Below are 11,292 nucleotides of genomic sequence, written 5' to 3' on the forward strand. Positions count from 1 at the left end.
ATTTTACAACTTCATAGATAATCGTGTGTGAAAAATCTTTTTATCTTGATGAAAAAAAAGGATTTGAAAAAAAAAAAAAAAAAAAGCAGCGCTGTCTACTGCCATGTGAGGTAATCAGTGGTGGAATGATTCCTTCACTGTGATCAGTGTGCAGTTGAAAGATGGACTTTTCTGGCTACTGTAAAAATGTTGGGTTTTTGTTTAGGAGACTGGAAATTAAGTGAAGTGAAGAGGAAAGTATTAAACAACAGCCAAGTCCTGTTACTCTTGAAGAGATTAAGGCACACTTGAAGTTGTGTCTCACTTGCGACAGCAGTGCATACACTTGTTTGATATAATAATTATGAAATAGAGTTTTGTTTTGTGTGTGTGTGTGGCAGTCAAGAAGCATTTTCCGTTTGTTCTTTTTTTCATTCTTTTGATTTTTACGCGTTTTGTTTTTAATATGTGGACAAATTGAACCTACCATAAATGTATCATTTGTGTTGAAGACAAGGCCAAGACAATCTTTTTCAACTCTGGTTTGGGGAGTTGTTCTTTTAAACAGGTTGCTAGTCTGCCACCCCTTCCATTGATTGTTAAGAGTACATTAAACAAATGAATGCATTTATAACTTGTGAACATTCAGCATATCAACAATTGATATATTTTATATTGCAGCATATAAAATGCTAGCATTCTGAACTGTATTGTGAGATGATTCTTACACTGCTGGTACTTATGTTGCTGCCAAACTTATGTGTATTTTTTAAGGTATTTGTGATCAAAGAATTTTGCACATCATTGCATGCACAGAAAGATTTGTCATCCCAGACCAGTGTGCACCATTTATTGTTTTTATTGAGAGCAAATACTTGAGCATGATTATATAAAGTGTTAGATCTGATTTCCTGTTAACAGAAACAGCTACTGTTATGTTTTGTGTGAACTTAATACAGTATTTGCTGTGATTATTTTTGTAAATATCAGTGTGTCTCAAACAATTTCTGTAAATTTTTATTCAAATGTATAATCAAGAGACTGATAGGCTGTGGAAGGCTGTATCAGTGTAAAACCTGCATATTCTTTAACTTTGGCATTCAGTATTGTTTTGTTTATTTTATTCCAAAGCATTTGTTTTGGTTATTATATGATATTTTTCTTGTAGTCAGTTTGCATTCCATTTTCTCAGAGACAAAATTCTACTGGTTGTATTGAAGAGAAACTGATTCACTGTCTCAAACTATTTCTATTTCTGGATGTCCCAGTCAGAAATCCAAAGGCAGATACTTGTTCTGAGACTGGGTGGTTGTCAGACGTTAAGATGCTGACCTTTCTGCTTATAATGAAGGGTTTTCTTTTATTATAGGGGCAAACAGTGTGTATGCTGTGTGAGGGGTAGGGTGTGCATGTGTGAAATTAAAAGGCTTTAAAAATCTATTTTCAATGACAGCATTATAAGCTTTTTTCTTCTTTTCATATTCAAACAGGAAAGTTTTTTTTTTAATTTCTCATTTGCTGTTAACATTAACATGCAGTTTTCTGGAAACTTTTTTTGCTGTAAACATTTGGGGGTGAAATTTTTCTTCTGTAATTGTGAAGGTTTAGAGAGACTTTTTTCAGTCTGAATTTGCCCTCTTTTTTATTTTCATTTTAAAAAACATTCAGAGTGTATATTTGTGCAGGACTATCATTACTCAAAGGGCATTTCCATCATGTTTTTGATAAATATTCTGATTATTTATTTATGCATAACTGTAATAAGTTCAACCAGAGAAAACAATGCTCAAAGAAATAAAAGCTGTCAAAGCCCTGTTCTGACAGCAAGTATAACAACAGTTTCCATTCGTGTGTTTTCTTCTCCTGTGTGACCCAGAATGGCAAACATGAAAGGAAAAGCATAAACAAAATGAGTAAATCAGATGAAAGAGTCAATAAGACAATGCAAGTATATCAACAGTTTGCATTCAGTGTGTTTTCTTCTCCTGTGTGACCCAGAATGGCAAAGGAAAAGCATAAACAAAATGAGTAAATCAGACAAAAGAGTCAATAAGACAAAATGAGAAAAGACAAAAAAGACATTTGTGTATAGACAAAAAAGACAAGTGTATTTGAAACCACTCTAAATCACTCCAGGTTTCTTTCTGCTTTGCAAAACTTACTCTAACCATATACACAATCAGCCATGCCTTAGGGCACGCTGGAATATTCATGTCAATATTTGTTCCTTACATACATCGTGCCTTTTCCTTCCCTTCACCCTGTGTGTTCACAGACACACATATGCACACACAGAGTGACAGACACACACCAAGTTTGTGAGAACACTGTACGTATGACCGTAATTTTTGAAAGGTGTGTGGACACAATATTCTTACAATTCCGTCACCAGTATATACAAAAAAAATACAAGGACTACAGATCTTAAACAAGCATGCTCTATCTTCTGCATACAGTAAAGGCATTCACACAAAGTACTGGCATGGAAGATCAGGGGGGAAAAATCTGTTAACTTACATACCATGTGACACCAAGATTCAAACTCCAGACCATACAAGTGGAAGTTTGGACACACTAACCACTTGGCTACATTACCCATCTGCTGACCCATCTCCACCAGTTCAAATCTTTGCTTGACCAATTCACCAATTTTCAATTACTGATTCCATTACATCAGTGAAATGCAGCATGCTTCACTCAAGACAAAATTTTCTAACTTCACTTATACAAATCAGACACATCATACATCAGATCCGTATCCCTGCAGCCTATAATTTTCACGTCACATTATTCAGATTACTCCTCTTCCAGACTAGGGGGGTGATCCAGGACATGGTCGATCAGCCCAAAGTCCCTGGCTTCACGGGGGTCCATGAAACGGTCCCTCTCCATAGAACTTTCTGGAAATGGACACAAAGTATCATCAAGTCATGTTTCTTGTAGCCCAGTGAAAACAGACATCAGAAATTAAACAAAAATAAATTAGTTTACTGATAAGTTCTCCCAGAAAGAAGTGTTGATTCAGCATTTGAGTAAAACATGAAGAACTCAAGTAATCTGTGGTGGTGATCAGGTACTTTCTGTCAAATTTGTAAAGAATATACTAGTCATTCGGATGAGACGATAAACCGAGGTCCCGTGTGCAGCATGCACTTAGTGCACGTAAAAGAACCCACGGCAACAAAAGGGTTATTCCTGGCAAAATTCTGTGGAAAACTCCACTTCGATAGGAAAAACAAATAAAAACTGCATGCAGGAAAAAATACAAAAAAATGGGTGGTGCTGTAGTGTATCGACGCGCTCTCCCTGGGGAGAGCAGCCCGAATTTCACACAAAGAAATCTGTTGTGATAAAAAAAGAGACAATATAATACAATACAATACAATACAATTACTAAGCTGTATCAGAACACTCCAACATAAGCCTAGCATTTCATTAAAGAACATGATTAATATGATAAACGCATGTGTATCAATGAAACAGAGAGGAGCAAGAATGCAACCCAACACATCCCCATCTACATGTCCCAGAAGGGAGTGGTTCATGCATCGGATTTGTGAGTGACACTCAAGCCCACAACCAAGCAAGCAAAGCTCCACCCCGTTTCAGCTATGACAGGCCAGGCCAATCAATTTTCATCAAAACAAATAACAAAACTGACAAAGAAACTAAAACATATTCATCACATGCTTGCTCCCCAGATTTAAAGGCCCCATTGCCTTCTGCGGCATGAGAAGCAGTGAATTCATGTTCACTGTGTCAAGGGCTCAGCACAGGAAAAACGGAGCTCAGTCCTCTCTTTCTGCTGCTTGGACCATCCCTGACTGATGTCAGATACCCATTCACACTTCAGTCAAGTGAGCAAAACCAGAGTAAAGTGCCTTTCAACGACCATCTACCTGAAGATCTAGTCATCAGCCCCATCCACACGTAATATGCGGCTTCTGTTCAAACGTGTGTGTGTGTGTGTGTGTGTGTGTGTGTGTGAGAGAGAGAGTGTATGTGTGTGTGTGTGCGTGCATATGCGTGTGTGTGTGCGTGTATATGTGTGTGTGTGAGAGAGAGAGAGAGAGTGTATGTGTGTGTGTGTGTGTGTGTGTGTGTGTGTGTGTGTGTGTGTGTGTGTGCGTGTATATGTGTGTGTGTGTGCGTGTATGTGTGTGTGTGTGTGTGTGTGTGTGCGCGCAGTGTGTGCATGTTTGAGCATGCACAAGTTTTTATACTGATATGCACTTGTATGTATCCTAATTTCTACTGTATCTGTGCTTGTGTATGATTTTCTATATATGTTCATACCTTGTTACGTACCATCCCCCCCAATATTTCTTGTGACCCCGGTACACTTGGTAATAAAGATCTATTCTATTCTATTCTATTCTATTCTTTCCCGGGGACACAACACCATGCTGAAACCGGGGTTCAAACTTGGATCACTGGTGAACACTGGATCAAAAGTCTAATGCCTAACCGAATATGCCACGCTGCACCCCTTAACACTAATATAAAACAGCTGTTTATCATTTCTTTCTTAGCGGCATTATCACTGAGCTATCAGTTTCAATTTCTCAAGGAGGTGCCACTGTGTTCAAACAAATCCATATACGCTACAACATATCTGCTGGGCAGATGCCTGACCAGCACCATAAACCAGCCTGCTTAGTCAGGCCTTGAGTGTGTGCATATATATTTGACTATCTATCAGAATGGGTTTTCTCTACAAATGCCAGGTAAAAATAATTATTTTGCCATAGTTTCTTTTCAGTGCACCAAGTTCATGCTGCACACGGTACCTTGGTTTGTTGTCTCTTCTGAATGACTAGACGCTCAGTTTGATTTTGCATTCACACTTGCGTGAAAGGGGAGACCACTCACCTATCACATCCAGGGACTGTCCTGTGTGCTTCATGTACAGCTGGTTGATCTGCTTCTTCAGTTTCACAATCTCCTCTGCCTGGATCTGAATGTCTGTGGCTTGACCCTGTAACGTAACAAAGTAACATGACACATAACTCAGGTTGTGACACACCAGGCACCTGACTGTGCCCTGTGAAAACAGGTACATTTACTACAGTGGTTCGAGACAAAATTTGACAAAAAACAAGAACACCAGAGAATCGACAGACAGACAGAAAATATGAAAAAACTTAGCCGTATGGAGAGCACAGGACAGGAGTCATAATGGCTGCCGGAAAAAGAGGGCGCTAGCCAGCGGGACAAAGGGGAGGTTACCTACTTCTGGGAGGTTATCGGCCATAGTTTCATTTTCTCCGCACAGGCGGATAGTAGTTTGCACAGGCAGGAATGTCAGACCCCTGCCGGAGTCTGCACTAGTTGGGTCACGGTTAAGTATGTGTAATTAAATACAGGTTTACCAGGGAGCTTTACAGACAGGTTCATTGTTACACACACGCACACCATACATACAACTAGGCATGCACACACACACACACTTATACTTCACTCTTGGACAGTCCAATCTTTTGCAGCTCTTCCTTTTAACCTCTGATGATGTTTACGTCTCCTTCCCTGTCTCAGTCATCCCACCATCTCTTTCCATCACCCCAACCCCAACACGCACACATACATATACAACATCCCCCCCCCCTCACACACACACACACACACACACACCCAGCCCCCAACCCCTATCTAATATATCCCTTAACAGTGAAAAATGTTAAACTTAAAAAAGATAGAAAGAAAGAAAGAACACACACCATACATGCAACTATGCATGCACACACACACACACACACACACACACAACCATAATATATTCAACTATGCACACACACACACACACACACACACACACACACACAACTATGCACACACACACACACACACACCGTCAAAACATTTCTGCCTACCACGGCCTGCCCAGAGGGCTGATGCACCATGACGCGTGAGTTGGGCAGTGAGTAGCGCATCCCCTTCTCCCCGGCACACAGCAGCAGTGACGCCATGCTGCACGCCTGTCCCACGCACCATGTGCTGATCGGGGGCTGTATGTACTGCATCGTGTCATAGATCCCCAGCCCCGCTGTCACCGATCCCCCTGAACAGAAACATTTTCAATGCTCCCTTTTTTTATCAGCACATGTGTCAACAAAATCTCTTTCAGAGGTAAAGTATTCTTTTTTTTTTCTTCTTTTTTTTTTGCTGCCCTGTCATCTGCACCGTTTCAGTGGCATTGCTCCCACACCACTCATTCCGAGTCCCGCAAACGCAGCCACACCCGGGTTCGTCTGTCACACTCCCAACGTCGCAGTCCCCAGGGAACCATCGATGTCAGGTCACCAGGAGGCTACACACCAGAGGAGACCCTGCACTGCTGCTGAGTTACTTTGGTGGTGTTCAGTGGTGCCTGTTCTGATTTAACTTACTTAGGACACCACATACTAAGCCCCCAACTGGCAACTATAATGGCTTAGTCGCGGAGCCAGACTGAGTGAATGTCCCTCCCAGAGTGGAGACCGCCACCATGTCCCTCCAACAACAGCCCCCCATGAATCTGCCGACACTGAAGGCACTGACAGGAGAGGTAAAGTATTCTTGTATCTTGTAAATTCTGAATTCTCAATACATTAAAGACCGCAAACTCTAAGCATCTTTCTGGCAAATAATAGCAGTTCTTTTGAGTTCATCTCTTTTTGAGCTGTGTAAGGGATAATTTCTAATTGTACAAAATATTTCACGATCAGCTTCTTGTGTATGTTGAAGACTTTGCCTACAGTTGACAGCCATGGATCACAATTAAATGTGTTTAGTCCTCAAAACATGAAGTAGCCATCCCTTGCAGTGGTTGGAATCAAGTGATTTACTTCCCGCATGCAGGACCCAAAGAAAAAATGAACATGCATCTTTGGAGTTGTACCCTCTTCAATCAGCCTTCAGTTGAGTTCAAAATCAAACCAATTCCTTTCCATAATGAGTTTAGCCCTCTTCTACTGCACTTCAGATGAGTTCCAAATCACTTTCCAAAACACTTTTCACTTTCACTCCTTGGTTCAAACTGGCTGAAAAGACGGAACCAACAGCTGGTGTAACTTTCTGGAACAGATCGACCCTGTAGGAGATATATTTATCTTTGTTGCTCAAAGCCTAACCAACACACAGGACCATATCAGTGCTGAAAACCGTAAATATGGGTCACACAGAACCTGAAAAAAATTAAGACATAAAACCACAAGTACATTCATATTCATACACACAAACCTGGGACATGCCACTGATATTGACCTTTTTATCAATTTTTCAAAAGAGGATTATAGAAGTCTAACCTGAACAAAAGCATATTTTACATGATATATAAAATTGAATATAATAACAGGCACACAATACCAAAATTGCAAAAAGGCACTTCACACATTTTGGAAGCTAAAAAGAATAAAACATAGCAAGAGTGCCCATTTATCAAATCCAGAAAAAGACAAATACTCATGGCATTCAAGAAAAAACAATACAGATGAAAGGACCACCAAGGCAGAAAATAAAAGAGGAAGAGATGACAGAAAGAAAAGGAAAACGCCAGAAACAAAGACAGCAACAGAAAGAGGCAATTTTCTTCCACAGTGGAAGGTGGGGACACTATTCAAACTGAACGACGTCCTGATATCCCCCATGGGAAGAGGGGGGAGGGAGGAAGAGGGGGGAGGGGGTCTGGAGGAGACAATTTTATTTTCATCCCTGCAAACAATCGCAGACAATCTGGACTGAGACAGAAACCAAGTGTGTGACGTACCAGGACTGTTGATGTACAGGTGGATGGCTTTCTTGCTGCTCTCAGACTGAAGAAACAGCAGCTGTGCCACCACAAGGCTGGACAGGGTGTCTGTTATCTGCACAAAGCACACACTGGAAAGCTTGCATCTCCAGTCTGAGCTATCAGTCTGGAATCCGCACACAATGCTTAATGTTTGGTTCCATCAACAAAGAACAGAAACGGGACTTTTTTTATTGGAACACATGAAAAGAGTGCTTTATTGTCAAATATATCAGCAGTTGCGTCGCAACAGCCGTTGTCGGCCACATCCTTAAGTTTCAACCCCTTCACCATTTTCCTCTCCGGATTTGCACAGATCTCAGGAATGGCCTCTGAGGCTTACAATACAAAACAATACATCTTTATTCATCCATTTGGAAATTAAATTGTGCATCCACAGGCTTGTCACTCACCCTTCACAATATCTCAGACCACAGCCAAGTCCAACACACTCACAACATGACAAATGTTGGACAAAAGATTAAAAAAAAAAATGCATAAAGCTACACACAAGCAAGTAACACAACACAGCGGTTTTTCTATAGCAGTCACGCCCAACTGATATTTTCCCCCCCATGAAAAGAAAAGGCACATTTATGCGTTTCTGCGTGGCTCACACATCCCTGAATCATTTATACATGTCAAACAATAGCAATCTCTCTGTCTCTGTCTCTTTCTCTGTCTCTCTGTCTCTCTCTCCCTCTCTCTCTCACTGTTTCTCTGTATATCTGTCTCTGTCCCCCTGTCTCCCTCTCTCTTGGATTCATCTTTTCTTGTATTATGTTATTCTTTGGTTGTTGTCATTGTTTTCCTTTTTTCCTTGCCCTATGAACAGGATATAAAAATAGCATGTCTTTGCTTATTTCTCTTACCTCAATGAAGAAAATTCAATTCAATGCAACTCTCTCTCTCTCTCTCTCTCTCTCTCTCTCTCTCTGTTTCTCTCTCTCTCTCTCCTCTCTCTCTATCCCTCTCTCTCTCTCTCCATGTATGTGTGTGTGTGTGTGTGTGTGTGTGTGTGTGTGTGTGTGTGTGTGTGCCTCTCCCAGCAAAACAAAGAAAAACAAAGACAGAGAGCACCAGATGAAGACATGTAGAGAGAGACACACACAGAAAGAGACATAGGGAGATAGACAGGCAGACACAGACATGGAGAGAAAGAGACAGCAAGAGGGAGAAAAGAAAGAAGAATGAGTCTACATCTGAAAAAAAATCTGTTCACATACAGGTCCCATGACACAGATGATTCTTTCCTTCAGCAGCCTGGAATAGATGTCATAGGACCGTTCTCCGCGGCCAGACTGTTCAATCACTATGGGAACCATGGGATACAGCTGCTTTGCAGACTGGTGAAAATGTCGAACATGAGGCACATCAGCCACACATGTTTTAAGCAGGTTCTGGAAACACACAGAAAAAGGGAAAATAATAAACATGTTTCCGTGTCATTCTACTCATAAACAAGAGAAAGATATTTATTCTGTGTATAATGAATTCAGAGACAGACATTTGAAGACAGAAACAGATTATGCTACTACTAATATTGTTATAATGATGATAATAACGTTTAGTTTGACAGGGCCTATGTTGGGATTTCTATGACGGGTTCAGCACTAAGCAGGAGCTGCTAAACAGCTGGATTCAGCACTAAGCGGGAGCTGCTAAACAGCCAGATTCAGCACTAAGCGGGAGCTGCTAAACAGTCAGATTCAACACTAAGCGGGAGCTGCTAAACAGTCAGATTCAACACTAAGCAGGAGCTGCTAAACAGCCAGATTCAACACTAAGCAGGAGCTGCTAAACAGTCAGATTCAACACTAAGCGGGAGCTGCTAAACAGCTCCTGGCTGGCTGGCTGGGTCACCTGGACCTTACAGCTTCAGTCAAAGGTAATTCCATACCACCCTGTTTCTCATTATACCTCCCTCCCCATGTGGACAGTTTTTAAAGTTATTAATGGTGCTACCACCACTTTGTCATCGTTATGCCACAGTGTGGCCCCTTTCACATAAATCAAGTATAGCCCAGTTAGCTCAGTCGGTAGAGCATCAGACTTTTCATCTGAGGGTCAGAGGTTCGTGTCCTCTATTGGGCGCTGCAATTTATTTTGTTTAGCAGATGTAGCGTAGCGTATATTGGTTTGTCTGGACGCAGTGACACCACGCAGTGACAGTTTTAGAGTTATGCATGCGTGTGAATGACTGGTGTAAAAGCGCTCAGATTTGTCTCTGCACAAGATTCAGCGCTATATAAATACCATTATTATCATCATTATTATTATTATTATTATCTCCTTCAATAACTGAAAACGAAACCATGTCCTGCTTAAGAAGAGGAGAGCAGTGGTGGAAGAGAGGGTGCGGGGTGAGCTGAAACTGTGATGAAAAATAGAAATAGCCTTAAGATTAAGTGATTCAGAAAGTTGTGTTGTAGAGTAAGCAATATTCATATGTTTTCCCCTCAAGACGGAATAAGTAGTGTTCACAACAAGGTGTGGACGTTCACTCCGTCAATCACACAGAAGAATGGAGGGGAAGAAATGTGGACATTGCCATTTTGTTGCACTGAGTACAACTGAGAAAGACATACTACGTAATTTCAAAAGTTACTTTCAAAACATTTACAAACCTGTACCTTTAACAAAGACATCCTCATATTTGCAAGAAAGCACGACAGCTACAGCAGTACGTGTGGATTGATAAGAATATGAATGAACACGTGCTTGGAGAACATGAACCAAATGAATAGAAAGTTGTCCTTTCGCTCTCTGATGGGAATTGATAGGCAAAGTAACATCCCTTTAATTCCGAATACGGTCGGCTTTTTCCGGTGGCTCAGACGGAGAAGCCCGAACATGATCGATCAAGCTTCCGAATGGTTTCTACCCGCAACCATATACATGGCGTTCTGGCAACAGTAAACAATCTCCCGCGTCGACTACAAAATCATCATGACATCGACTTTGCGGAAAAACACGTTTGTCATCTCAGAGTAAGTATCAGTTCTTTAACTGCCAATATGAAACGCATGAAAACTCGGTGTACACAACCCGGTATAGAACTTTAAGACGCACTAACAAATAGCGAATGAATGCATGGGTTACATTCATAAGAATGCAACGGAATGGGCCAGTTGAAGCCGGCAAATGCGTGACACAATGGTCCGAATTGGTTGAAAGCAACCGGTTTAAATGAAGTGATAACAATAACAGTCAAAACTCTAATTACTCTGGGGTAGAATTCGTTTAAAACCAGGGAACATTGAATTAATCAGGTCAAATGAATCGTAATCAATGGCCAGGGTTCAAGGAAGTGAAAGGAGTGAGTAATTGAAATCTATCGTGGTTGCGCAAAAGCGAATGTTGAGCCTGTGAGTGAGTTAAAATTGTGTGAACTGCAGTCCAGTGAACTGACCTGAGTTTTTGTGGGCAGAAGTCTGGTGAGCTTTTGTTTCTGAAGCAATAGCGCTAAAGTATTATTTGTCAGCATATTTCTGTGTCACGTTTAATCTGCCGTGCTTTTGTCTGGATGAGCTGAGATTTGATGAGCC

At 41.1% G+C, this 11,292-nt stretch overlaps 2 protein-coding genes and 1 non-coding gene across 4 annotated transcripts in view; 2 read left to right on the plus strand and 1 right to left on the minus strand.

Moving 5' to 3' along the window:
• Positions 1–66: 66 nt before the first annotated feature.
• LOC143295407 (ATP-dependent Clp protease proteolytic subunit, mitochondrial-like) lies at positions 67–10,528 on the minus strand. The gene is made up of 6 exons (XM_076607088.1): positions 10,378–10,528; positions 8,971–9,144; positions 7,724–7,820; positions 5,850–6,037; positions 4,852–4,957; positions 67–2,879 (listed from the first exon to the last, which is right to left on the minus strand). The coding sequence occupies exons 1-6, from the start codon at positions 10,396–10,398 to the stop codon at positions 2,776–2,778; spliced, it is 690 nt and encodes a 229-aa protein (XP_076463203.1). The 5' UTR covers positions 10,399–10,528; the 3' UTR covers positions 67–2,775.
• On the plus strand, positions 9,766–9,838 carry Trnak-uuu (transfer RNA lysine (anticodon UUU)). The gene has a single exon. It is a non-coding gene; the product is annotated as a tRNA-Lys (tRNA).
• Positions 10,529–10,599: 71 nt separating the features above from the next.
• Positions 10,600–11,292, plus strand: part of LOC143295408 (uncharacterized) — a 30,444-nt gene continuing 29,751 nt past the window's right edge. For both annotated transcript variants that reach the window (XM_076607089.1, XM_076607090.1), the window contains exon 1: positions 10,600–10,734. In XM_076607089.1, coding sequence (XP_076463204.1) covers positions 10,694–10,734 — 41 coding nt within the window. In that variant the 5' untranslated portion in view covers positions 10,600–10,693. The remainder of the gene's footprint in view (positions 10,735–11,292) is intronic.

Source organism: Babylonia areolata, chromosome 20 (assembly GCF_041734735.1).
Source record: "Babylonia areolata isolate BAREFJ2019XMU chromosome 20, ASM4173473v1, whole genome shotgun sequence".
In the NCBI taxonomy this organism is placed as follows: Eukaryota; Metazoa; Mollusca; class Gastropoda; order Neogastropoda; family Buccinidae; genus Babylonia; species Babylonia areolata.